At 50.9% G+C, this 16,631-nt stretch overlaps 2 protein-coding genes across 12 annotated transcripts in view; one reads left to right on the top strand and one right to left on the bottom strand.

Moving 5' to 3' along the window:
• Positions 1 to 16,631, bottom strand: part of LOC146756335 (dual specificity calcium/calmodulin-dependent 3',5'-cyclic nucleotide phosphodiesterase 1B-like) — a 78,952-nt gene that overhangs the window by 18,169 nt on the left and 44,152 nt on the right. For 4 of the 11 annotated variants that reach the window (XM_085524517.1, XM_085524518.1, XM_085524516.1 and 1 more), the window contains exons 23-28: positions 5,744 to 5,843; positions 4,347 to 4,445; positions 3,567 to 3,686; positions 2,773 to 2,878; positions 1,977 to 2,049; positions 7 to 147 (exon numbers count right to left, since the gene is read on the bottom strand). In XM_085524517.1, the coding sequence (XP_085380643.1) occupies positions 7 to 147; positions 1,977 to 2,049; positions 2,773 to 2,844 (286 nt within the window). In that variant the 5' untranslated portion in view covers positions 2,845 to 2,878; positions 3,567 to 3,686; positions 4,347 to 4,445; positions 5,744 to 5,843. The other 7 variants (XM_085524522.1, XM_085524523.1, XM_085524520.1 and 4 more) reach the window with 4 other exon arrangements.
• LOC146756338 (uncharacterized) lies at positions 11,562 to 16,570 on the top strand. Its single transcript, XM_085524349.1, has 9 exons — positions 11,562 to 12,365; positions 12,994 to 13,065; positions 13,399 to 13,458; positions 14,132 to 14,203; positions 14,512 to 14,607; positions 14,851 to 14,958; positions 15,332 to 15,391; positions 16,030 to 16,174; positions 16,450 to 16,570. The coding sequence occupies exons 1-9, from the start codon at positions 12,047 to 12,049 to the stop codon at positions 16,568 to 16,570; spliced, it is 1,053 nt and encodes a 350-aa protein (XP_085380475.1). The 5' UTR covers positions 11,562 to 12,046.

Below are 16,631 nucleotides of genomic sequence, written 5' to 3'. Positions count from 1 at the left end.
ACTTACCACAGCGCCTGTCTTGAAAAGGAGGCAATGGACTGCCTGTGTCACACCTGTAGCTCGCATTTGCTGGTGAAAAGGACTCTTGAATTTGCTGTATCCATGCTCCAGAGCTTCTGCAAAGGATACCAGGGCAGATACAGGCATCTAAGAAAAGCAGCGCAGAATTAAAAACACATTTCAATAACCTGTAACTGCTAGCTAGACCATTTTAGAAGAGGCCTCAGAGAGCACTTTGTACCTCACAAATAAAGAACATCTTAAAGCATCTTAAAGCAGTACTTGAGAGAGTGTGAATCACACTCACTTTCTCACACTGACTTTCACCTCCCCAGTTACGCTGTGGATGAATCACTCAGGCAAATATACATACACCAGTCATGTACAGAGACTCTCCTTGACCAAGGTTGATTTGTTCTTGTTCAGTTCAGAGCAGTTGTTGACGCAAAGAGGACTGGAGCCTGAAGAGAAGTGGTGAACAGCTCAGTTCTGTCTGTCCTGGAAGGCCGTACCTTCTGCCACCTCCTTCCTCCTCTCTTGGCTTTCTAGGATTTGATTGATGACTTGACAGCGTTGCTGCGTGGGAATTCTGAGAGGGTGATGGTTGGGATGATGACTCCCACCACCATGTCCGATGTGCACAAAGTGAGGAGGGCTGTGAAAGTTTGGAAATCTTTCTTTTATATTGCTGAAGTTCTGGCCAAGGACTTACTGCTTTGCTATGAATGTCTTCTTCATTTATTATTAACTTTTAAAGAAATCTGATTGCATGTCAGGAGCTGTTGTTGGTATCTGAAATCTTGCCTTGGCAATTCCTTGGGGAGCAGGAACAGAAGAAGGCTGCCTGATGGAAATTCTGGCTTCTTGCAACAGTGAAGAGATTCATCGCATTAATGAGATCTCCAAGCTTTATCAGTAGTTCAAAAGGCCGGGCCTTGTCCTGCTGCCTGACTTTCAGTTGGTGTGTGTGCAGGCAGGTGTGAGGAGGAAGGAATCTGAGGAGCTTTTAGGTGTGACATGTTGGCCAACCTAGCTGTGGCTGTTTGTTCAGAGAGGATCCAGACTAGAATTTCACCAGCAACTGAACTGATGTAAATAAAATGGGGAGGAGCATTCTGTCTACCAGCAGGACGTATGGTTCTCTTGCCAGTTTCTTACTGTCTGTGCTTCTTAATTGGAGGCTGTAGCACGAATGATGATGAATGGAGTGCTGCAGTGATGCTGAGAGCCCTGGGCACAGTTGACTACTTAGCTAGGTTACAGCTGGCAAATGCTGTAGGCAGCACCCAGGTATTGGCTCTGCTTCTAACAGATTCCATGTCCGTGTGTTCTTGCTAGAGTATGGCTGCTCCGTCGAGGATGACGTCGTATCCAGCACATCTTCCATGTTTCCAAGGGTCCTCGTGTCCCTTGCAACAGTGAGCAAAGCCGAGGGGAGAAGGGGTTGAATCTTCTTGTGGGCGCAGCTCTGTACTCAGCGGTGAGGAGCTCCAGGCTGACTTTTTCTCACCGAATGTGTCTCATGGCCTGCTCCTCAAACCCATCTTCTGCAAGGAGGGGATTCTGACTCTGGGTGTGCTTGAATGCCATGGGCTCTTTTCCAGTAGATGCTGTGGTGAGCTGTGTCTTCTGTCCTTGAACCTTTGTAGGGTAACAGAGATGAGGGAATGTATGTGGATGATGCCCTTGCTCAGCAGGATGCTGTGGTGTGTAGGAACGTGCTTCCTTGCAAGAGCAATCTGTTCTTGTGCATGTGATGTGTGGTGAAGAGAAGCCAACCTGTGAAATGGGAATAAATGGGTTTTGCTCTTGTTTGCAAGTCTCTAATGAGAGGTCTGTAGGTAGACTGGTTACTTAGCAGGGGCAATGGCATTTCAGCTGTGAGTTGCCATGCCTGGTTGGTGCTTGTTGGAAAATATCCATGATCTGGACAAGTAAGAAAAGAACCACAACAGAGTTTGATCCTTAGTACTTACCAGGTGTGACGTCTAGGTAACCAGTTTTCCTTCCCAACTTTCTCAACGCAAAATTTTTGGGGTCTGTTGCTCCCTGTACAAAAATCAAACGAGGAATTCTTAGGTCTAACTGCCCATGTATACCAGTAGATAATACATGACAATAGTGCGTGAAAGCCTTGAAGAGAAAACAAGACTATAGCTTCTTGCAGAGCACAAAGACATCTGCCTCTCACTACATCCCTCTGAAGAAATCCACATAGTGAAATGCATAAGTATGAAGCGGTTTTCAAAGAAACTCAACCACTGAATCACATTGTTGGTTTGGTACTGGAAGGAGTCTCTGGAGTTTACCACCTAGTCCTTCCATTCTGATCAAGCAGGGATACCCAGAGCAGGCTGCCCTGCCAGGACCACATCCAAACCATCTATCAAGTCACTGATGCAAGGCATGTTCACATTCCCTCCATCCCTTTTTCTGTCACAGCTCTACCAATATGCAAGATTCAGAAAAAAGATTCCATATAAATTCATTCATGAGGTCAGCAAATCCTCCCACTGGTAATCTGCACGTTCCAGTAATGAACTGTAGAAGTCTCATTCTCTTCTCGTTATCTATTTCTTTCACAAACTGAAAGATAATAATTAACACTGAGGTAAAGTTTAATATTGATACGTTCACTTCCCCATCACACCTAGGACAGCTGGATTAGCAGTTATCATTTATATTTACACACTATGTATCTGTTGAGTAATTCTGACTGTTGCTCATTAAGCTGCTGCTGTGTTCTTGTGAGGAAAAAAGAAGTCTACAAACCTCCCAGAACCACAGTATCTGTCTGCTGGTTCTGCTATCATGCCGGTAGATGGTATGGCCTCTGCCAGTCATTCAGATCAATTTCTTGCATTCCACACAGGAACACCTTTAGGGGAGAAAAAGGATCATAAACATGGAAACTACAAGCTACAACTTTGCTTCTACAGCAAGACTATTGTACTGAAATACTACTGTACTTCAAAGCACCTGCAATCACAGTACGCTCATTTTTAATATTAAACTCTCAAACTTCCACAGCAAATAATAACATCCACTCACAAAGAAAATGTGGAGAGGTGACTAAAGAGAAATCCCAGTCATGAAAACATTTGTATTTAGACATTCAGACCATACTTTCTCATTGCCTAACCATACAATTCTGGGCTAGAAATATGATGTTCTGCTGCAGAGGATAATTTGGAGAGACCAAAAGCAGTTAAAACCTGCTCCACTCAGTAATTTGACCATCCGTTGGTATTTGGTTCTTATCTCCCTTGCTTTCCAATTGCTCACTCTTTAAACACATGCAAATCACATTGTCAAGGATTACAAAAACACTGTTAGCCAAAAAATTTGCACTGGCAGAATCTTAATGTTAGAAACGTGTAAGTTGGTTGCCAAGAAGAAAGTGAAGAACAACACACTGACCAAATACTAACTGATACATAAGGCTTCACTCGCACATCCAGAAAACAGAACCGCCAGCCTTAATGAACTCTGCACTTCAGACACTGACTGACATTCAAGTATTACGTGTAGAAGCATGGATCTGGCAATGGTGAAGAATCCTTTACCTCCAGCTCCTTAGCATCAAAGGACCGCAGATACTGTTGTGGCAGAATTTCATTGAAGCCTTCGAAAAAAGCTGTGTCTGTTCCTCAGCGCCTCAGGAAAGTCTCCATTCTGCTACCAGCCTGGAAAAGACACAGAAGGATCATTTAAAACGGGCTACGCTAACCCAAATTCATCTTTGTTAGTTTGTTTTGAAATGAACCATAAGCTGTGTTAAGAAAAAAGATGGAAAGTTCTGGGGATAGAGCACTTCACTCTGCGCAAACAATTTTAAGTTAAAACCCTATGTTTCCAACCACTCAACTATGGAAAGCATTTTAGGCTCAAACAGGAGGAAGCATCTACTCACTGATGATATTAATGAGAGCACAGCAGTCCCTTGCTATTCGGAGCAAGAAAAAAAATGCAGAGCTGAAATCTTCTAACATGTTCCATTAGAGACCCGAAGAACCTGAACCCAGGGAGAAGCAGATATTATGCTGAATTCAAGCCTAACCTGTCAGATGAACTGGAATCTAAAGGAGAGATGAAACTCTGGGGAACGTAACACAGGACCCAGAGTGTGACAAAAGAACATTGCTTAAGCTGGAATCTGAGCTCTCCTCGGCTCAAAACCAGAAGAGAACGGTCTTCTGCAGGTACTCCCTCCTCTCTATCCCAATGAGAGAAATTCTACGGCCACAGAAATAAAGTGTGCAGAAAGCCCATCTGCTGGAGACAGAGGAGTGAGCCGTGCTTAACCAACACTGCTTCAGCGCACCCTTACAATAAGGCACACCTACCTTGCGCTGGCCTCGCAGGAAGCTCGTGACGCAGCTCCAGACTGCTGTCCTGAGGCCCAGCTTCATTTCACGGCCGCTCACGCTCTGCTGCTGGACATTCTGCAACAGAAAAGCCACCAGATGCAAATACCATTCCTTGCAGATGGCATCAGACCTCCACTCTCATGGCAGTCACACTCACGGCTCTGGGGGAGAAAGCAGACATGTGCTTACCGAGCAAGCGCTGTTTGTTGCCAGCTGCTGGTAGGAACCCACGCCTAACCCTACAGTACCAACAGTAACCTATGCCTAACTCTACTATGGGAACAATCATCAACTCCTAACACTACAGCACAAACAGGAATGAACTCCTAACAGGAAAACACCAACTCCTAACACTAAACCTACTCCTAACACTAAAACACGAATAATAACCTATGCCTAACTTGAAAACACCAAGCCTGAAAGAGGAACAGATCTTAAAAAAATGCCACCCAGCTAATGCCGGGGGCGGGGGCCGTGCAGCGGGTAAGGAGCTCAGCGCCTGGACCAGCCACGGTGGAGCTATGATGGTGCCAACGCAGGGCCTGGCACGGTGGTGTGGTGCCAGGCCAGCTATGCCGCGGGCGGATCCACCTCCATGGGCTCCTCTGCAGGTGGATCCACCTTCATGGGCTCCATAAGGTTGCTCGTCACCAGGCTGGTGCAGGTGCGATGGAAAGTGGCTCTCTTACCCCTCCTCTGCCTGGTGGTCATGGCGGGACCCCTCCTCCTTCTCAGTCCTAGGGCCCCCAGCTCCATCCTCCCGCCTGAAACTGGGCCAACTTCCATCCTCACCCTCTTTGCAGCTGACATGTCTGTTATCTGCCACAGCTGTCAGAGGCGATTGCGTTGCGCGCGGCAGCGGTGACCAAGGTGACGTGGTGAGGGTTCTAAAATGGCGGCCGCACTGCTGGCACTGGCGTTCCACATGGGATGAGGAGGGGGCTGGAGGGCAGGGCACGGCACGGGAGCTACAAGGCGCTCCCTGTGCCCAGCAGGCAGACCTTCTCTCCGGCCAGCAAGAGGGCACAGAGGAGCCAGCCCTGAGAAAATGGTCCTCGGCCTCCTTCACCCTTCCCCTTCTTCCACAAGGGAATCTTTCTGGGCTGCCACACTATTGTGGTTTTGCAGTTTTTCTATTGCTATTCCACATCATAACATCACCTGGAGATCACAGATTGATCTATCAATCATAGATTGATCTAGATAAGGCCGTGACACAGACGTGCTCCTGACTGCTGCCGCTTTCCAAACCTCCCTCTCCCTGCCCCCACTCTGCTCAGGCAGCCGGTCCCAGCCAACAAACACCATCGCACAGGACCGCAGCTCTGACTCGCCCCGCTCACCCACAGCCAGAGGAAGGACACTGGACACACCTTCGTTGGCTCCACAGCCGCAGTCCAACACGGCACCCAGGCCCGTCGCTCCATTCCTTTGCTCACTGCCAGTTCCCACGGGGAGTCCTCATTCAGACACCTGGAACAACAACGCACACCAACACGTCAGGCAAACAACAGACACGCACACAAACACAAAACGCCCTCCTCGGATCCCGCCACTCACCCTTCCTTTGCCCACTTCTCTCACTCACCTTCAGGGCAGCGCCAGCCCCTTCAACCCGATGCAAACCGGCTGCCTACAGTTCAGCCTTCAAAGGACGAGCAAAGCGCGAGCCACGGCTCGGCACCCAGCACAGCGCCCGCCGCGCTTCCCTGCAGGCAGCATCCCAAGGCCGCACCGACAGCTCGATGTTCGCACGGCCTTCCCCGGGACGAAGCCGCCCCCCGGCCCCTGCCACACTCGGTGGCACCGCACGCATCGCCTCTGGGTGCCGGCAGCGCCGCGAGCTCCTCCCCCGACAGCCCCTCCGTGCCCCCGCACCGAGGCCCGACCCCGTTCGCAGCGCAGAGCCCGCTCTGGCCCGGAAGTGCTCTCGGCCACTACCAAGCACTTCCTGTCACGTGGCTCAGGCCGGGCTGGGGCGACCCAGGGCCTGTTTTGGGGGAGGGGGAGGGGGCGGGAAGCTGCCGGAAAAGGACCCAAAATTAACGTCTCATTTCGTGTCTTTCCTCTCGCTTTCCTTCCTTTCCCTTCCCCTTCTTTTCTTCCCTTCCTTCCTCGCCCTCGTTCCCCTCCCTTCCCTTTTCTTTCCATCCACCCTCGGTATCCAGCTCTGCAATGGAGATCATCGAATCAATCACAGAATCACCAAGATTGGAAAAGACCTACATGATCATCCAGACCAACTGTTCACCTATTACCAATAGCTCCCACTAAACCATGTCCTTCAACACAACATCCAGTCTTTCCTTGAACACCCCCAGGGTCGGCGACTCCACCACCTCCCTGTGCAGTCCATTCCAGTGCCTGACCACCATTTCTGAGCATTAATACTTCCTCATGTCCAGCCTGAATCTCCCCTGCCGTACCTTGAAACCATTCCATCTGCTCCTATCACTAATGACACGAGAGAAGAGGCCGACCCCCAGCTCACTACAGCCTCCCTTCAGGAAGTTATAGAGAGCAATGAGGTCTCCCCTGAGCCTCCTCTTCTCCAGGATGAACATTCCCAGCTCCCTCAGCCTCTCCTCATATGGCCCCATTGTGCTCCAGACCGCTCACCAGCTTTGTCGCTCTCCTTTGAACACGTTCCAGGGCCGCAATGTCTTTCTTGCAGTGAGGGGCCCAAAACTGGACACAGTACTCGAGGTGGGGCCTCACCAGTGCTGAGTACAGGGGAACAATCACCTCCCTGCTCCTGCTGGCAACACTGTTTCTGATGCAAGCCAGGATGCCATTGGCTGTACCTATCTGTTTATAGAGGCCTCATCCACTCAGTCTTCCTGGTCCAGCGCCCACTGCGATGTCTCCTTCCTCTGCCTTCCCTTTAGCCCTAAGCCAAACACTCTCTGTCATCTCCTCAGCCATCCTCAGGTGAAGCTCCATGGGCTCCAGCTGGTTGTTGATGTGGAGGGCAATTCCCTTCTGCCGTGCCTGTCCTTCCTAAGAGTTTATACCTCTCTATTCCGACATTTCAATCGTGAGAGCCATCCCACCTCTCTCTCATTACGTCATAGCCCTGTAGGCACACGCACACCTGTAACTCTCTTGCTCGCTCCCCATGCTCTATGTGTTAGTGTGCGGGCATTTGAGCTGGGCTCCCGGTGAGGCTGACTGACCAGTAGGAGTTCCCTTATCCTGCACTTGAGGTGCTGTCTTCCTGGCCTGCGATCCAGCTCCAGACCCAGGGCACCCATTGCCATCAGCAGCCTCAGGGTGGGATGGGTTCCCTCCCCTGGTGATTCTTGTTTAAAACTCTTGACTGCACTGGAAAGCTTGCTGCTGACGATGGTCTTCCCCTTCACTGAGAGGCAAGCCCCATCCTCCCCCAGAAGACCAGAGTTCTCAAAGCTCATCCCATGCTTTTGGAGCTGCTCTGAAAGCTGGATGCTCACAGGTGCACGGGTCCGGATGTGATTGCACCCTGGAGTGCCGAGGGAGTTGGCAGATGTGGTTGCCAAGCCACTCTCCATTATTCTTCTGCAGTCCTGGATAACCAGGGATGTCATGGTGGACTGGAGACTGGCAAATGCGATGCCCATCTTCAAAAAGGGCTGGAAAGATGATCCTGGCAGCTACAGACCTATCAGCCTCACCTCGGTGCCAGGAACAGTTATGGAACAGATAATCTCAGGAGCAATCATGGACTAATTAAAGGTCACCCAGGGGATCGGGCCCAGTCAGCATGGGTTTATGAACGGTAGATCCTGTCTGACAAACCTGATTTCATTCTGTGACAAGGTGACCCATGTAGTGGATGAAGGTAAGGCTGTCAATGACAGAATGAGTTTCAATAGGGCTGAGTGTTGGGTCCTCCATTTTGGTCACAACAACCCCAGGCAACCCTACAGGATTGGGGAGGTGTGGCTGGGAAGCTGCCTGATGGAAAGGGACCTTGGTGTGCTATGGACATTCGGCTGAATATGAGCCAGCAGTGTGCTCAGGTGGACCAGAGGACCAATGGCATCCTGGCTTGTATCAGGAATGGTGTGGTGAGCAGCACTAGGGAAGTCATCCTGCCCCTGAACTCAGCATTGGTGAGGCCTCACCTAGGGTTCTGTGTTCAGTTTTGGGCACATCAGTACAGAAAGGACATGGAGGTGCTGGAGCGGGTCCAGAGAAGGGCAACGAGGCTTGCGAAGGGCTTGGAGGCCTACAAGGAGCAACTGAAGGAATTGGGGCTGTTTAGTCTGGGGAAAAGGAGGCTGAGGGGAGACCTGATTGCTCTCTTCCAATATCTGAAAGGTGACTGCAGAGAGAGTGGGGCTGCTCTCTTCTCACTGGTGATGGGTGACGGGATAAGGGGAAATGGCCTCAAGTTGTACCAGGGGAAGTTTGGGTTGGATATCAGGGAAAACTTCTTGACAGAAAGGGTTGTTAAGCACTGGGGTGGGCTTCCCAGGGAGGTGGTTGAGTCACCATCCCTGGGTGTGTATAAAAACCATTTGGACGTGGTGCTCAGGGCCATGATTTAGCAGAGGGCTGATAGTTAGGGTAGGATGGTGGGGTTTTGCTTGGACTCGATGATCTTTAATGTCCTTTCCAACCTGAGCGATTCTATGATTCTGTGATTAGGAAAGGCAGCACGCTCGTTACCTGCTCACTTACAAGAAAAAGGGCAGGCCTTAAACCCACCAAAAGTGCAAGGACCGGCTTTGTTGGTAAAATTCCTGGATGTCATTTGGTCAGTGCAATAATAGGCAAGGTTGAGGCATTCCCAGTCCCTGCCGTGCCATGGCAGCTGCAGGAACTGTTGGGTATATTGAGATGCTGACGTTCCTTTAGAGCCCACCTAGCACAGCTGCTGAGGCACACTCACAAAGACAGGCCAAAAATGGGTCTGGGGCAGAATGGAAGAAGAGGCGTTCCAGGAAGCAAAACCAGCTGTTCGACAGGCCCCAGCACTGGGTGTAATTGATCCCACCCTTCCAGCTGAACTAGATGCATGCGACTCAAGCTGGGTTTGGCTCCTGTCTGTAGCAGTGCCAAAATTCTGTTTCAGCCCACTGGGTTCTGGTCTTAAGTTTGGCACAGAGCAGAAAAAAGGTACAGTATGACTGAAAAACAGTTTTTGGCTGCTTATTCTGCAATGCAGGTGGCAGAGCAGATAACTCAAACATCCCAAGTAATAATTAAGACCACCCTGTCTTTCTGTCTTTACAGGCATCGTGTGCTGGCCACGTGGGTTCAGCATTCAAGTGCAAAAAAGCCTGCAGGCCCTGGGAAAAGCATCGGGGGAGAGAGGAGAAGTGCCCTTGGAAGCATTTGATGCCCTGCTGGCAATGCCTATTGCATCCAACACCAGCATGGTCCTTCTCTCTCCTTTTCAGCTGTTTGCCATCTCTCAGTGGCGATATGTAAGGGTGCGCTTGCTTAGGGAGTTTCTGCTTCTTGCTTACTGGGATTATGTGCAATGGATGTCTGTGTGTGTTTGTGATGGTGTGTATGCTGAATTGAATTCACACAGATCACACAGAATGGCCCGGGTTTGAAGGGACCTCAAGGATCATGAAGCTCCAACCCCCTGCCACAGGCAGGGCCACCTAATACTAGCCTAGGCTGCCCAGGGCCCCATCCAACATGGCCTTGAACACCTCCAGGGATGGACAGGGCATCCACAGCCTCTCTGGGCAGCTGTTCCAGCACCTCACCACTCTGAGACATCCAACCTCAGTCTTCCCTCCTTCACCTTCAAACCATTTCCCCTTGTGCTGCTGTTATCTACCTTTTCCAAGAGTTGACTCCCCTCCTGTTTATGGGCTCCCTTTTGGTACTGAAAGGCTGCAATGAGGTCACCCTGCAGCTTTCTCTTCTCCAGGCTGAACAAGCCCAGCTCCCTCAGCCTGGCCCTCCTCTGGACCCTCTCCAACAGTTCTCTGTCTTTCTTGTATTGGGGGCTCCAGACCATGGGCGCATGGAGCCTCCCAAGGGCAGAGTAGAGAGGAACGTTCACCTCCCTGTCCCTTCTGTCCACCCCTCTTCTGGTGGAGCCCAGAAAACTGAGCAGCTCATAACCCTCTGTGCTGCTCCGAGTACAGTTTGCTTGTGTCTGCTCCTGAGACATCCTGTCAGTCAGACCCAAACATACCCTGAAACAGGAGTGGAGCTGAGGGTACACTCAGGATTCACATCAATTCACTATGGATTCACATCACAATGCTACTGGGGGTGATGCTGTTGGCTGATGCTGTGGTATCGCTGGGGGGTAACATCGGGAAGTGATGCTGCTGGGGTATCACTGGAGTTTATCATCAAGGAGTGACGTTGTGGGGGTGATGTTGGGAAGTGATGGTGGGGGGTGATGTGGGAGTATTGCGGGGGGGTGATGTTGCCGGGGTGATGCTGGGGTGACACAGGGGTGATGTTCAGGAGTGATGGCGGGGGGTGGTGTTGGGTTATCACTGCGGGGGGATATCAGGGAGTAACACTGGAGTGACATTCCTGGGGTGACATTCTCAGGGAGTTTTGTCGGGGACCTGAAGGCCTGTGATTGAAGAACAATCCTGGGATGGAAGAAAGAATTCTGATAGTTTGAATGGAACTGCTGTTTGTGGCTGTGGTCACAAAGAACTTGCTTTGTAGAGAGAGCTGACCTTGGTCATTTATCTCGATTTGGCAAAGACTTATTTTGCAAGCAGGTGTTTCACTTGGGCTTTGTGTCATGCATTGGACAAGCAAGTGCAGTGTGCAAGTGGAAAAAGGCCTGCAGACCCTGGGGAGAATAGAAGAAACTGAGACGTTCTCATTCTCTGAAATAGGATTAATGATATATTTTGACCCAAATTGTGGCCTTCACACACTCAATAATTGGGTTTGTGACACGTTTTGACCCAAATTGTGACGTCCTCATGCTCTAAAATTGAGATAATGACTTATTTTGAGCAAAACTGTGACGTTCTCAGTCTCTGAAATAGAATCAGTGACAAATCTTGACCCAAATGATGGCCTTCTCAAACTCCAAAGTTCAGTTTCTGACATATTTTGACCCAAATTGTGGCCTTCACACACTCCAAAATTGGATTTATTGCATATTTTGACACGAGTTGCGAAGTTCTCACCCTCAGAAGTTGGGTTTATGCCCCTATTTTGGCCCAATCTGTGATGTTCTTACACTCCAAAATACAGCTAATGACATATTCTAACAGAAATTGTGACACACTCACACCCTGAAATTGAGTTTATGATATATTTTGACCAAAATTGGAATGGCAGATATCATTTGTCCTGCAAAAACAAATGGATTTTTCTCAAATTGCTCTGTTACAACAAACTAGAGCCAGGCAGACTGAAGAAATAGGAAAATCTATCAATCAACCCATCAAAATGCTCTGGCAATTGATGGAACTGTTGGTGCTACAGATACAGCTCGATTTGCCATTTTTGTTAGAGGCTGTGATAACAAATATAGTGTCACTGAAGAAACGGCTTCTTTGGTGCCACTGAAAGTCAAAACTAAATCTCTGGAGCTGTATGAAGCAATAAAAGCAACATTACAGTGATTTTCTTTCTCCTTTCACAGCACCTGTGTCTCCAGCATCCCCTCCCCCCCAAGCCTTTCCACGATTCTGTTTCCATGATGTCAATGTGGAAACCTCAGCTGTGGCCTCCGGCTGCTCCAGATGAGTGCCGATCCTCTCCCACCACCACAGTGCACACAAGCCCAGGGGGAACCTGGCCATGGCAGCGGAACAGATCTGCATCCTGGGGGGGACGTGAGGTCACAATGCCCGCTGTGCTCGATGAGGTCACAGTGCTCAGGGTGTGTACCCCAGGTGTTCCGTGCTGGCCCCAGCACTTGCTGTGGCTGCAGCGGTGGTGGTGGCAGCATGGCACGAGTGTGGGGGGCCGTGTCCCCCGCCCGCCTTGCTCTCCTCCTCCTACTGATGGCCATGTGTTCCAAGGAGACTTGTGCTGCACCGTGGCGAGCTCCAGCAGCAGGTGGGTGGGCAGAGATGGGACCAGGCTGTTGTCCCTGTGGCCCTGTGCCACACTGCCCCGGGGCTGCCTTTCCATGGGGGTTTGTTGGGAAGGGGGCCAGGCAGCACCCCAGGGGCCAGGTGTGGGTTGTGGAAGCAGCGCTCCCCTCAGGGCTTTCTCCAGCCCAGCCAGGCCATGGCTCTGCTGCTGGCTGAGCCCACCCTGGAGGTGTCCTATGGGAGAGCTCAGAAGAAGCGTGTTGGGAAAAGCGTGAGCATTTCTGCTCTGGCTTCCTGGTGCTCCCCACAGGCAAATCCCAGTTCCCAACAGAGACACCCAGCTGGAGCCCAGAGGAAGGAACAGGCATCGTTTCCTCTGGTGCTTTAGTGGGAGATCCAGCAAGGAACTCCCAGTAAGAAAGCCCTGACGGGCTATATACCCTTCCATGCGGTCCCAGAGGTGTGTTGCAAGTGGCCTGGAGAGGGCATTTGAAAAGCTGCCGAGTGCCAGGCTCCAGGTCACCCAGGTCATTCTCTAGCTTTGGCAATCACGGTCTGAGTCTCCCATTCCATTACCTGACACTCCCCAGTCACTAAGGGAGAAGGCGCAACATGCAATGGGAACATCTCTCATCTGTTCTTGATTTTAGATGATGATGTTGGAGTTCCTTATCCAGATGTTTTGGTGGATACTGATTTTGTGCCTCAGGGGAAACCCAGAGGTAAGTTGTGTCTGTTTCCTTGAAGACAGAAAAATGAGCGTTGTAATGATTTATTCGGGTACTTAAGAACCTCCAAAGGTCTTTCAAGTCTCTTTGTGCCTTAAAAGCCGTACACAGATCAGCTGAGAGTAGTTCTTTACTTGGAGAGTTGTCACATTTCAGTGGGAGGGCAGCCCTTGCCACTCTTTGGAGGAGAGAACCGATGCCTTTGCTGTTTGGGCCATGTCATTCCCCGACCTGCTGCCAGTCTTTGCAGGTCACTGCAGAAAAACCAGGCCCCAGTGCGCAGTGGAAGCTCTCCTCACCTTTTTCTGATCACACTTGTGCCTGCAGGCCCTCTTGGTGGATTACCAGAATGGAGACCTGTGCCTGAACCTGGAGTGGATGCCAGAGGTAAGTCACCAGTCTTCACCTCATGATCTTCGCACATATTTGGTTGTGGAAGTTCAGGAAGGGTTCAGCTTTTCACTGCCTGGTGGTTTCTTGTCTATGAGAAGCTTGGGCAGTCACTGTTCCTTGGGTGCTGTGTGCACCCACTGTCCCGTTGGCTTTCTCTCCATCCATCGGAGATCTCTCTAGTAAGAAAACGCCAATGTTCTTCCATGCTGTCTCTGAGGACTGTTTCACGTGGCCTGGAGAGAGTATCTGCAAAGCTGCTGAGTGCCAGCCAACTGCCAGCCAACTGCCCACCTGGCCCCTCTGCAACTTTCAACCCAGCTCTGGGTGCCACATCGTCACCTGAGCCCCTTCCAGTCACAGCAGGTCCTAAGGAAGAGAGAGATCACAACGCACAATGGGGATGTTTCTCATCGCTGTGTGATTACCGCTGTGCCTATAAGCAGTGCCTTGCCAAAGCCTCCATAATCTGGTCCATAAGCCTCCGGGCAATCCCACAGGAAAGGGCCTTTAGATCTTCCCCTTCTCCTTCCACCCCCTTCTCTTCTCCAGACAGTTCCACACAGCCTAGTAGGGAGAGAAGAGTGCTATGCAGCAGTGCTGTCATTCCAGGTTAAACCACCATCCAGCCACATCTGACAGGAGCTGCTCTGTCTGTGTTTGTTGACAGGTGTGGGTAGCATTGGATGGGATCCATCTTCCCTGCTGAGCTCCAGGACAGAAGCCCCAGCAGCTCCTAAGGGTATGCTGTGAATTTTTGCTTCCTTTGAGAGATGCCAGCTCACAGCCCTAATGTCAGCCAGGCACGACCCCCTGGCACCATCTGCTCTTCAGTGATGCGGTTCTGTAGGTCGCAGTTTGTGATGGAAAGTTCCCATTCTTTGGGTGCTGAAGTGCCTCCAGGGAAGGCTGTGCCAAATACTTGGCTGCCTCCTGTGCTGGAGCCGCACAGGCATCCCAGGAGTGGCTGCTGTCTCATGACTTTGCTGAAAAGACCACTCAGTTCAATACCTTGTTTGTCTGAAATTGATCCCAATACTTTCTGTTCAGGTCCTGAGAGACAGAAAGAGGCGCTGGGAAGAGGAAGATACCCACAGAGGCTGTCCTATATGCCAAAGAAAATCACAAAGGAGAAGGCAGCACATGGTGGGTGTATTTCTGTCTGTCCACTGAAAGTCTTGGGAAGCTGATGTATGTATTCTATTTGTATATACATCTATATTCTAGATGTATACACATGGAGCATCTGCAGTGTGCACAGCAGGAACCTTGCTGTGGTGATGCCCCTGTGTCTGAACTGGCTTGCAGCATCACCTTCCTGCTGAAGATACCATCTTCCTGATGAGAAGCAGTTACTTACAGCCCTACTCTCTTACCTCCTTTCTAAAGGGACTGACGCAGAGCCTGCTCACAGGGATGCATTTCAGCAAGGCATCCGTCACATACTGCCCATCCCTCTGGGAGAAAGAGAGGCCTCGCAAGCAGCTGGCACTCCAGGTAAGGGCTGCCGGTAGAGCTCCGTGGCCATGGCTAGAGGTTGCTCCCCTCCCACTGCACCCAGTTCCCAGGGACTTAGGAACTTTGTCCTTTTGGGAACAAGGCCACCAAAACCACATTCAGCAGAGATGAGAAGGAATAGGAGCCTTCAGCATACCTCCCTCACACAGTCCCTGCATTCCAAGCTTGCTGTGCCTCCCTTGAGGCTCCAGGCACACCAGCAGCCCGGAGAGGGGTCCCTCCTGCAAACTGAGGTCCAGAGAGATGCACTGACTCACAGATGGGGCAATGGCATAGAGGGAGCCTCCTCGTCCTTCTGCTTCCTCCGTGCCTGCACCATGCTGAGACTTTGCCTTTCTCTCATTCTTCACAGCGCTGTCAAAGCCCGGGGAAGCCCACCACAACTGGGTCTATCGTTTTCTGAGGAATCCAGGTAAGCAGCGATCTGGCAGGAGTTCATAAGCAGGAGAAACATCCTGAAAACTAGGAGCGTGCAAGTTGTGCCCATGCCGGGGGGAAGGAAAAACGGAGAAACAGGTTCAGGTGCTGCTGAGGGCCCTGACTCTGCCCCCGTGGAGTGGGGTCTGAGGGGGAGGGGAGAGCTCAGGGCAGCACTCCCTGCACAACACGACAGTGGTTCTTGTCCACGTCACTCTTAGCAGCAACTGATTAAACAGATGCACACACTCTCCTTCTGCTCTAATGAGTTTTGTTTAGTCAAACGACGTGTCCCAAAGGGTCACGGTGTGCCTGCCTGCGGCAGCACTACCCAGCCTCACAAGGCAAGGGTAGGTGAGTGCAAAAGAAATGTTAGAGCATGATGGAGAAGAAGGAGTAAATCTGGCAGAGCCAGGGCATACCCAAAGCTGAGAGGCAAATTAGAGGCTCCAGAGCGCCTCGATGCGCGGTGCCTTTGGGAGTTCCCTTTGCTTCCCCTGGAATCAGGGAAGCATTGCAGCCTGAGGATTTTCACTTGTTCCAGGAGTCCAACAAAATGGAAAAAAATTGTCAGACCTCCTTGAGATTTCCATTAGGGCACGATACACAGCAATGACCACGTTGTTCCTCCAGGTGTGCCTGATGCAGGACATGCAAATGCCAAGCAAGTTAAAGTTGGTTGGAAGTTCTACCTGATACTTGCTGGAGCTTCCTTGGGTTCCATATTGCTGGGGACGAGTCTGTGCTGGCTTCTTATTTTCTGGTACAGAAACAGAAAGTGAGTTGTTGACCCCCATCCCCATCCTGCCAACTCTTTACTGTAGGGCTGCTGTGGGCCAGGAGGCGTTTCCAGTTAAAGCAGCGTAAAGAGACCAGTTAGTTGTTGGCTCACATGGTCTGCGATTTACACAGTTAGATGTTGTCATTGGCTTCAGCCCATCCTTACTGCTGGGCCAGAGACAGGCTGGGAGCTGAGGGTGGCACTTTGCCATGCACTGTGAGAAAGCAGAGCAGGGGCTCTCCTGTGCCCTCAGCACGTTCCTCTCTTCACAGGCGCCGCTATGAAGCTAAAAAATGGGCTAAGCAACCCGAGTACAATATCACCATCTACGAATGTGAAGAAGGTTCCTATCTGGGGATCTTTGAGAAGCCCAGGAGCCCCCCGTCCCAATAGGCATCTACGCCGTCCCCTGTCCCCCACCCCCACCCTTTGGGGGACAGAAAGAACCCACCCG

The sequence above is a fragment of the Coturnix japonica genome, chromosome 27, assembly GCF_054131305.1.
Source record: "Coturnix japonica strain WE chromosome 27, WE-NBRP24, whole genome shotgun sequence".
Classification (NCBI taxonomy): domain Eukaryota; kingdom Metazoa; phylum Chordata; class Aves; order Galliformes; family Phasianidae; genus Coturnix; species Coturnix japonica.
The sequence above is the reverse complement of the archived record's forward strand: the minus strand, read 5'-3'. Positions and strand labels throughout refer to the sequence as shown.